The sequence below is a fragment of the Hippocampus comes genome, unplaced genomic scaffold, assembly GCF_001891065.2.
Source record: "Hippocampus comes isolate QL1 unplaced genomic scaffold, H_comes_QL1_v1.1 scaffold29, whole genome shotgun sequence".
In the NCBI taxonomy this organism is placed as follows: Eukaryota; Metazoa; Chordata; class Actinopteri; order Syngnathiformes; family Syngnathidae; genus Hippocampus; species Hippocampus comes.
This window is the reverse complement of record NW_017805820.1, coordinates 2,646,793-2,657,294: the sequence shown is the minus strand read 5'-3', so window position 1 is coordinate 2,657,294 and position 10,502 is coordinate 2,646,793. Positions and strand designations below refer to the sequence as shown.

Here is a 10,502-nt window from a genome sequence, read left to right as displayed (position 1 = left end):
TAAGGTTTTTAGTCTTCGAGAGCTAACTATGGCCATCGAGGACTACGAAGCGCCCCGTGGCTGGCTTAAAAGTTCATTGCATGCCAGGAAGTATTTGTTATTGTTAGATTCAGACGAGGATGGACGTTGCATTGCTAAAATGGCTACAAAACGGACCTTTTGATGTCAAGCAGCTAAGACAAGAAGAGCTCTGATGCTGGAAGAGAGGGTAAAAGTGATCAAAATGAAAGACGGAGCAAGCAAAATAAAATACATTTTCCAAGAAATTGATGTAAGTGAAAGTGAATGCTGATCGTAAATTTCGCAATTTCTTTCCCTTTTTTTCTTTCTACACTGACAATATGAAGTGTCAAATAAGTGTGTGCTCATACTTATGTACTATTGGAATAAAAATAGAGTACACAAACGTTTGTGTGTGCGTGTACACATACGTTTGTGTGTGTGGGTGTGTGTGTGCTTACATCTGAGATCAAATTTGCTACAGTGAAAAACCCCCTGTTGTGAAAAATTTCTTGCTGCAAACATGATTTCGTTGTAGAGGAGTTTCACTGTAATAATAAAACTTGACCAGCTCGTCATAAGAGTCAGCATCATCTCAACGCATTAAAATAATTGTGACTTTACAAGAAAGAAAATGCAAATATAATTTATTCCTACTTCACTGTCATGCTCACGTCTAATGCCTGGCTTCTCCAGGGTGCTTGAAATTTTTATTAATGTTGAATTTTGTGAAAGTACTTGACCTTGGCAAAAGTGTATGACCACTGTAATGGATAATTGTGGACACCTCACAGTCACTTGCACTTGTTGCATCAACATTTGGTACTTGATTTCTGTGCATTTGTCTTTTTAGGGTGCGGGTCCAGCACCGCAATTTCCAACAGGAGGCTCTTCAACGAATCCCTTCTTATAGCGGTCCATCACATTAGCTCTTCTTCAGGCTTGATTGATGGCACTTGCACCTATTTCATCGTTTTATTTCACAGGTAGCTTTAAAACGCAACGTGTGTATAGATTTGTACTCCACTAATCGACCATTTTGCGGTGTTACAGTCATGACACTGCTTATGCTGACAAAATAATGTGATGGTGAGTGCAGACGGAGAGGTTGATCCCCTCCTCCCCATTCAAGTGAATGGCTCATCAAACTGGCTGAAAATGTGGGTTTGCAAGGGTAGTCAATCTAAAATTCAGTGAACATTGTTTCCTTCAGCAAATCCACTCTTTGTGCATATCAGTTTGTACACAGGTTTTGTTACAACGGAACTATTGCTTGGAAAAGCCAATGGGTACTGCCATCGATATTGTTTATTTGTGCAGAATACTTTTCAGTGAACCGGACAAATATTGCATGTTCTCTTGACAAATAAGGAAAGGGAGAAAGGAATGGTGCAATGCTCTCTGCCAGGCTACGCCTGCAGGATAGAGGTCTGGTTCACAATGTCATCCACAGCAGGATGGCATATCAACCACTTGCATTGGATAGAAAGACAATTTTAAGTTAATATGTGTGTGTGTGTGTGTGTGTGTGTGTGTGTGTGTGTGTGTGTGTGTGTGTGTGTGTGTGTGTGTGTGTGTTAAAATGAGTTTTAAGAATTGACCAAATCGTTGATTTATATGGATGTATGAAAATATTTGTGCTGTTTATATGAATATATATATGTGTATATAGATATATAAAAAATTCATTTCTAATAGTGTTGAATTCTGTATCATTGTTGTCTGGAGGGTTTATTTCTTTTTTCATCTTCCTGCCATCCAAAAAAGGGCACACAGTGCAAAAACAACAGTAATTGCTGTCAAGTAACTGCCAAAACAAAAGCACACATTTTTAGCTGACTGTTGACAAAATCCAGTGGCTCACCTGAGAATAATAGCCAGACCCAGTCCTCTTTCAACGACAATAGACTTTAAGCTGGTCTGTAAAGTCAATGCAGCAAAGGTGTGAGCTCCAAAAACGTGTGCATGTTGCTTCATTGTAAGGTCAACTGCAATCTTACCAATTCAAAGAACGGTTTAGTCAATTTAGATTTTGTTTAGCGATGTAATTAAGCATTTTTTTTAAATCCATTGTTAAAAATAAGACTAAAACACAAGGTACAGTGGAAAGTGAGGTTGAGCTCAATCTGTTCCCTGTTGTGCATGCTTCTGTTTGTATTTGTTGTGGGGAAACACCTGCACCTGCCTTGAGTGATATCTTGGTGAGTCAATTAACAGTCCGGACAAAGGACATTAGCTTATGTTGATTTACAGGTCACGTATCAAGACTATCCAGCAACATGACAGCGTTATTATGTTATTAAACAATACATGAGATTACGGACTGTATAATGATATCATACTGGTAATTCATTATTGCCATGAAAAAAACTGAAGCAGCCACCCTCGGTTGCTGTTTTTGATAGCACCTCCATACAGGCACCATATTTCACACTAATTGTGGAATTATATTTAGTGGCGGTTATATTTAGTGGCGGCGGTCCAAGAGGGAAGCGCTCCCTTGACCCTGTGCCTCTGTAATGCATGGTAAGATGGAGCCTATCCTGTCTGACTTCAGGCGAAAGGCTAATTCCACCCTTGACTGGTCGCGAGACAACCACTGATCACTGACAGGATTATTGTGAAAGGGAAATCAATCAAAAGATAGCGTGAATGGGAAACATTCATCCATCCATTATCCGATCCGCTTTATCCTCACGAGGGCTGCGGGCGCGCTGGAGCCTATCCCGGCTGTGTTCAGGCATTAGGCGGGGTACACCCTGAACCGGTTGCCAGCCAATCGCAAGGCGCACATAGTCGAACAACCATTTGCGCTCATTGTCACACAAACTAACCTGCCAGGTATGTTTTTGGAATGTGGGAGGAAACCAGAGTACCCGGAGAAAACCCACGCAGGCACGGGGAGAACATGCAAACTCCACACAGGAAGGCCAAGGCCAGAATCGAACCCTCCACTTCTGCACTGTGAGGCTGCCGTACTAACCAGTCGACCACCATGGCGATTTTCATCTTTAATTGGTAAGCATGTAAACATGGGGAATGCACACGGATTCAAAATGAAGCTTTATTGTATGATTATCTACTCATTCAAGTACTGTTACAATTTAACAACTGGTTGACCATGATCAGAAAGATGTATCATGGATCACCTGCACGGGGTTCTTCCTCTCCTTTGGCAGGTTATCTGGTGGTTCTGGAGTGCTTCGCTTTGTACAAGCAGTGTAGGTCCCTCGAATCAAAAACAGCACGGAGATGACAGCATGGTAGATCCCGTAAATGATGAACTAGAGGGAGAGAAATCTTTTTCACAGCACTGAACAAAAGTTCCATCTTTGGCTCTGTATGCAATTGTGCATGTTAGCCACTAGGTGTCACTGTGTTTGCATCAGTACCACACGTTCCTGCATTGCCATACACGTGTTATTTTAGAGGCATGAGTTTGCTTCGATTTTGTTAGGTGTCCAACCATACCTGCGTCACAATGTCCAGTCCTAATGTAGCTCCATCAACAAAAATAAGTGTCATAATGGTCTGCAGGGAGAGGGCCACAAACGTGTTGATCCCGAATGTCAGGGCGTAGCACTCCATGGAGAGATTGGCGGCAATCTGAAATCTAAATTGCACTGTGGTGTTTCATTTCAACTTTTTCAAGAACGCTGCTTATGTGACTACAGTGAACTTACGTTGTGATGGTGATGAGCAGCATGTAGCATGATTTAAATACGGCATAGCCAGCATAGCAAGCCCAGATATTGCTGGTGAGTCCTATCAAGAACACAGCACCTGCCCCAATGGCTGAAAACAACCCTAAAGCCAGTTCTCCCCACACGGACCAGTTCACCTTGATGTAACCCACAGAGAAGGCTGCTGCAGCGCCTGCCCCACAAAAATGGGAAAAAAATGAGATATGAATAATATGGTAGCATATGGTATACTGTATACCTATGTACAGTATGTTTATATGTCTGTATATGTATATCCGATATTATAAACTTTATAATATACCGGTACTTTTCCCACCACTAATTTTAGCAGTACCATGAACCTATACCTGTACATCTCAACTGACGTAGCAGGTCAGCAGTTGTTGGCCGACCTGTCCTCACACTGTCCAGTTTATCTTGTCCATGTTGAAAACGATTTTTTTAATAATATCTGACATTCATTCTCCTCCGTCACTTTTTGGGGCACATCGCATTTATCTCAAACAATCAGATAAGTGCACATTGCAAGACTCTTGATCCCACCCAATCAGAGGCCGAGAAATGTCTGTATCACTCGTGCATGAAGGCAGGCCGTGATGAATCTGAAATGATTGTTGAAAAAAAAACCCAAAACAAAAACAAAACAGCCATTGCTAATAGTGTGTCATATGTCATCAGCCAGCGCTTATGGCATTGATGGCCCTGGCCAGATTACATTCACATTGTAACACTGCTGAAAGCTGAATGGACACATGAAATCCACCACACACATTACTGGAAGAGAATGTCTATGAAATGAAGCTAATCGACTATTGAAATGAAATAAAACCATTTTCATTTCAGTTGTGAATGGAGGTCAGTGCTTCTGAAAGTGTTTAGGCACAGCAGAAGCCCTTGCAGGGCCTTATTGCACACCACTGTGTAGAACGAATGATTTTCATAGTCGATGCATATGTAATCAAAGTCGAGTCGAAGTTCATTAGTCAAAGGCTTCATTGATTTGTTTTCAGTAGAGCGGTCCCCAACCTAATTTGTGCCGCAGACATTTTTCTTGTTGAGAGATATTTTGATCAACTGGCATAGAAACAAATTCAACAGAATGTTTCGAAATACAATTCACCATTACACTGAATGTTGTTGTAATTAGCCCGAGGGTTGTTTCTTGTCGAAGAGCCGACAATACTGCTTAAGTGTTCTGATTTATGATACACGAACTGCTGAAATGTCCTGAGTTCTTGTTGACACGCTGTTGACCACACATATGTTGACCATATATGTTGGTGCCAAAGACAGACATTCACTACACACCGCTGTCCTAACCCAGTCCTGTCATCCTGCTGCTATGAAACCATTTAAGATTAGCGGCGATGGTCATCTCATCCCCATCCAAATGTGTGACATTCAAACTCGCGTTCAATGAAAGTCAGGACACACATGGAACCATTTAAATTGCCCTGATTAACCCCAAATAAAGTTCAGATGTTCTAGCGGGCCTTTCTTGTCATTTCTGTAATTAAATCTGACATCACAGGATTTTTGAATGTATACGTGGGAAGGAAGATACGGGTTTATAGGCCACATTCATGGTGGAAAAAGTTTTGAACTGATTTATCTCATTATAGTCGCACCAAAAATGTCCACGCTATTTTTATACAGTTGAGCCAATCAACTGTCTACATTGCAAGCTAATGATGCTGTGGCAACATGTGGTTTGATTGAAAAAAAGTACACACACACACACGCACACACGCGCACACACACACACACACACATTACAAAAAAGAAAGTCTTACCAACGAGAGAGCATGCGGATTCTACTCCACCATTGTAAACGGATGACGAGGCGGATGGCTCAATATGGTTCCACATTAGTTGGATGTAATTAACTATTTGCGTATATCCAGCTGTGGCCAGAGCCCACCACAAAGACCAATAGATCAAATGCCTGCATGTAGATCATGAAGACAAGAAATGATGATGATTAATGATAATTAGTCCCAAGTCACTGTAAAACATGTTCCATCAATGTGTAAAGTGGCAACTGGCACATGTGCATGCACGTAAGGTAAGTATAGATGGATAAAGAGCGGAAGAAAATGCCTTGATGAGTAGGACTCCCTGAAGCTTTGCCAAAGTAAATGACCTGCACTGAACACATTTTTCCTGCTGCACCAGCCAGCGTCGTCATCACACTCCATCTTCTGTTTCCCCGAGCTAGCGTCCTCCTCATCCAATGCCGTTTCATCGGGTCTGTCCGTTTTCCCAGGCACCTCCTGCTGGGATTGTCGACCCAAAGATGCTGTCTTTCTCCCTTTGAAGAACATGCTCCCCTGAGGCATTGGCAACCAGAAGGAGATGAGAAAAGCCACGCTTACAACGCCCAGAGTGATGGCATTGAGGTAGAAGTAGTTCAACCCTGTTGATTAGAATTCATACTTTCATATTGCCGATGCAAATGATCAAATAATTCATTCGTTTCTCTCCTAGTTCTCTTTGCGGTGAATACACAGTAGTTTTGCATGCTGAAAAGACACATCAAAGTGAGGAATCGAACGCTTTTTAGTTGTTCTCTACTGCAGGATTTGAAACACCACCTGCCAATGAGATGAGAATTTGGCCCAGGCCGGCACCAGACGTGTACCCAAAAAGCATGGCGCTGCGAAGGTAACCGGTGGCTCGCTGGTAATTCTCAAGGGGAATCGCGCTGTATATGTAGGAAAAGTAGGCCACCTCTGTAGCAGTCACGACAGCATAATGAATCTGTAAAAGAAAGAGCTGCTATTAAATGGCTGAAATGAAACCGGTGAGAGCTGTAATCCACAGAGGTTGCATTCATGGACTAATGTCAGCTGTCTCTCCAGGCCCCTTCAGCTCTGGGCAAGTTATTCTGGGTTGCGGAATCTCCGAGTAAGGGACAGCGTTTCCAATCATGTTCTGTCAAATATTTTTTGATGACACTTTGTGCAAACCTCAAGGAAGACCATAGCAAGTAGTCCTGGGGCAAAGCAGAGCAGGACATAGTTGGAAACCAGGAAAAGCGCCTGGATCACAATGAGCGGCTTATGTCGCAGAAAGTCAGTCAGCAGGAAAACAGGGAAAAGGAAGGCCAGGTAGGAATATGTCCATATTGGAAATAGGTAGTTGGTCACCTAAAAGAAAACAATGCGCAAACAAGGAACATGAATGCTGGTGTAGTTCAGTATAGTGACACGCAATGCTGTTGAGTGAAATCAGTTTACCACTTCTTCGGAGATGTTCTTATAAGGTCCAATTAAGTACGGCGCGAGGAAAGGCTCTGCGATTCTGCAGTTGGCAAAAAAACCATAGAGTGACAAGACTGCGGTAGGGAAAACCCAATCTGAGGACTTCAGCTTGACCCAGCAGCCCATGGTTTCTCCTCAATAGAATCCCTCTGTCGTCTCCTTCCCGGCAGGGTTTCCTAATGTGGCATGATTGATTTGGTCCTCAGAAGCCAATACGTGCCTTAAAATAATGACACTTCAGTTAGTCACCACCACGAGCTGGAATAATCTAATCTGGTGAGTTGTGTCGTTTCACGTGGCACGCTTTATGAGTTTAGACTTTCACCTGTTAGGAAACCGAATGCTATTTGTGCAGACTCTGCTCTGGAGTGAAAGCAAAACGCATAATGTTTTATGAATATTTTTATGATATTTTAAACTATTTTTTTAAAATGAAATATTATTTCAAGATATAAGATGAATCGTTGCAAACGACAACAAAAAAGTTTTTTTTTTGCTGACCTCAGGCGTGATCCCCCAACCCCTTTGCTCTGAGTTCCGACTGCGCATGCGTCATGGCCACTTGCTAGTTGCCGTAACAACGGTTTGTTGACGGGACGGAGGCTTGCTTGCGCAAAATGAGGCTCAAAAGGTTTCTTCTCAGATATTACCCACCAGGTAACACAAATCATGAACGTGATTAATGATTCTCTTCACGGAAAATGCGTCTGAAGAGAAGCTATCGTTTTTATTTGCATTCAGCGGGAACAACTTTTGCTCCCATTAGGTATCATCCTGGAGTTTGACAAAGCAGGGCTTCTGAGGACTAAATCAATCGACCTTTTGGATTTGACATTGGAGTACGTGCTTTGTTTATTACATATGCAGTATCCATTATGCATATTTTCTGTATATCGATTTGTTAAGTAAAGTAGGAGGCTGCAGATACTTGTGTCGTAAAAGACTGCTAAAGGTAGTACTAATGTAACTTTTTTAACAACGGTTTGTTGACGGGACGGAGGCTTGCTTGCGCAAAATGAGGCTCAAAAGGTTTCTTCTCAGATATTACCCACCAGGTAACACAAATCATGAACGTGATTAATGATTCTCTTCACGGAGAATGCGTCTGAAGAGAAGCTATCGTTTTTATTTGCATTCAGCCGAACGACTTGTGCTCGCTCCCATTAGGTATCATCCTGGAGTATGACAAAGCAGGGCTTCTGAGGACTAAATCAATCGACCTTTTGGATTTGACATTGGAGTACGTGCTTTGTTTATTACATATGCAGTATCCATTGTGCATACTTTCTGTATATCGATTTGTTAAGTAAAGTAGTACGCTGCAGATACTTGTGACTCCAACAGAAACAGAACCAAGAGGACAACAACAGTTTCACTTTTTCCAAGGTTAGCCCATCTGAGGGTCTGCCTGCATGTCTGTCGGTTCCCCTGCCGCAGTTCCCTCCCTCCCTTCTCTCCATCAAAATCCAAAGAAAAGACTTAGCATCACAGGATAATTTAAGTGTATATCCCAGCCAGAACCCAGATCTAAATTCATTGCCTGAGAGATTCACACGTATAGAGTGCTTTTCAAAGAAAGAGCGGAGAAATACAATATCGCCAAGTCAAGTTGTGCTGCACTGATAGATTTTTGCCCAATTAAGTTTGTGTTGTCATGAAAAGAAGATAACATCAGCTAAATATTTCTATTTGGGTTTGCCTACAACCTACATGAAACTAGTGTACTGTTTGAATATAATATTGTTACACACACACACACACAGACACACACACACACAGACGCACACACACACACACAAGGATTTGTTTCTTTTTAAATTAAATTGTCCAATTGACATTTCATCTTATTTGAATTTAACAGGTGGGTGTTGACTTTCTGTCTGTAGAAGGACGAGCCTGAGCATCATCTGCCTCTGATGAGTCAGGAGTAGTGACAGTAGCAAGTCACTGCTTCTTCTAAACAATAGAGAGCCGTAATGGGACAACAACAGTTTCACTTTTTCCAAGGTGACCCCATCGGAGGGTCTGCCTGCATGTCTGTCGGTTCCCCTGCCGCAGTTCCCTCCCGCCCTTCTGCCCATCCAAATCCAAAGAAAAAACTTGCCATCAAATGATAATTTAAGTGCATCTCCCAGCCAGAACCTAGATCTAAATTCATTGCACGAGAGATACATACGTATGGAGTGCTTTTCCAAGAAAGAGTGGAGAAATACAGTATCGCCAAGTCAAGTTGTGCTGCACTGATAGATTTTTGCCCAATTAAGTTTGTGTTGTCATGAAAAGAAGATAACATCAGCTAAATATTTCGATTTGAGTTTGCCCACATGAAACTAGTGTACTGTTTGTATATAAGCCTGAGCATCATCTGCCTCTGATGAGTCAGGAGTAGTGACAGTAGCAAGTCACTGCTTCTTCTAAACAATAGAGAGCCGACACACACACACACACACACACACACGCACAAGGATTTGTTTCTTTTGAAATTAAATTGTCCCATTGACATTTCAGCTTATTTGAATTTAACAGATGGGTGTTGACTTTCTGTCTGTAGACGGATGAGCCTGAGCATCATCTGCCTCTGATGAGTCAGGAGTATCAGAGAGCCATAATGTGAAATTCTGACAATCTGAGGACTTCAGCTTGACCCAGCAGCCCATGGTTTCTCCTCAATAGAATCCCTCTGTCGTCTCCTTCCCGGCAGGGTTTCCTAATGTGGCATGATTGATTTGGTCCTCAGAAGCCAATACGTGCCTTAAAATAATGACACTTCAGTTAGTCACCACCACGAGCTGGAATAATCTAATCTGGTGAGTTGTGTCGTTTCACGTGGCACGCTTTATGAGTTTAGACTTTCACCTGTTAGGAAACCGAATGCTATTTGTGCAGACTCTGCTCTGGAGTGAAAGCAAAACGCATAATGTTTTATGAATATTTTTATGATATTTTAAACTATTTTTTAAATGAAATATTATTTCAAGATATAAGATGAATCGTTGCAAACGACAACAAAAAAGTTTTTTTTTTGCTGACCTCAGGCGTGATCCCCCAACCCCTTTGCTCTGAGTTCCGACTGCGCATGCGTCATGGCCACTTGCTAGTTGCCGTAACAACGGTTTGTTGACGGGACGGAGGCTTGCTTGCGCAAAATGAGGCTCAAAAGGTTTCTTCTCAGATATTACCCACCAGGTAACACAAATCATGAACGTGATTTATGATTATTTTCACGGAAAATGCGTCTGAAGAGAAGCTATCGTTTTTATTTGCATTCAGCGGGAACAACTTTTGCTCCCATTAGGTATCATCCTGGAGTTTGACAAAGCAGGGCTTCTGAGGACTAAATCAATCGACCTTTTGGATTTGACATTGGAGTACGTGCTTTGTTTATTACATATGCAGTATCCATTGTGCATACTTTCTGTATATCGATTTGTTAAGTAAAGTAGTACGCTGCAGATACTTGTGTAAAAGACTGCTAAAGGTAGTACTAATGTAACTTTTTTTTAACTTGAGCAAACGCAAAAAAAAAAAAAAAAAA

At 41.9% G+C, this 10,502-nt stretch overlaps 3 protein-coding genes across 9 annotated transcripts in view; 2 read left to right on the top strand and 1 right to left on the bottom strand.

The window, feature by feature from the left end:
- Window positions 1–1,407, top strand: part of agfg1a (ArfGAP with FG repeats 1a) — a 15,131-nt gene extending 13,724 nt beyond the window's left edge. For all 7 annotated transcript variants that reach the window (XM_019885952.1, XM_019885951.1, XM_019885950.1 and 4 more), the window contains one exon: window positions 854–1,407. In XM_019885952.1, coding sequence (XP_019741511.1) covers window positions 854–913 — 60 coding nt within the window. In that variant the 3' untranslated portion in view covers window positions 914–1,407. The remainder of the gene's footprint in view (window positions 1–853) is intronic.
- A 1,591-nt stretch (window positions 1,408–2,998) lies between these two features.
- slc19a3b (solute carrier family 19 member 3b) lies at window positions 2,999–7,383 on the bottom strand. Its single transcript, XM_019886005.1, has 8 exons — window positions 6,944–7,383; window positions 6,674–6,853; window positions 6,299–6,464; window positions 5,805–6,120; window positions 5,498–5,649; window positions 3,684–3,876; window positions 3,472–3,613; window positions 2,999–3,284 (listed from the first exon to the last, which is right to left on the bottom strand). Exons 1-8 carry the CDS (start codon window positions 7,091–7,093, stop codon window positions 3,126–3,128), a joined length of 1,458 nt encoding a protein of 485 aa, XP_019741564.1. The 5' UTR covers window positions 7,094–7,383; the 3' UTR covers window positions 2,999–3,125.
- Window positions 7,384–7,946: 563 nt separating this feature from the next.
- The window catches only part of daw1 (dynein assembly factor with WDR repeat domains 1), a 10,041-nt gene continuing 7,485 nt past the window's right edge, over window positions 7,947–10,502 (top strand). The window contains exons 1-3 of the mRNA XM_019885827.1: window positions 7,947–8,022; window positions 8,135–8,273; window positions 8,308–8,353. Coding sequence (XP_019741386.1) covers window positions 7,983–8,022; window positions 8,135–8,273; window positions 8,308–8,353 — 225 coding nt within the window. The 5' untranslated portion in view covers window positions 7,947–7,982. The remainder of the gene's footprint in view (window positions 8,023–8,134; window positions 8,274–8,307; window positions 8,354–10,502) is intronic.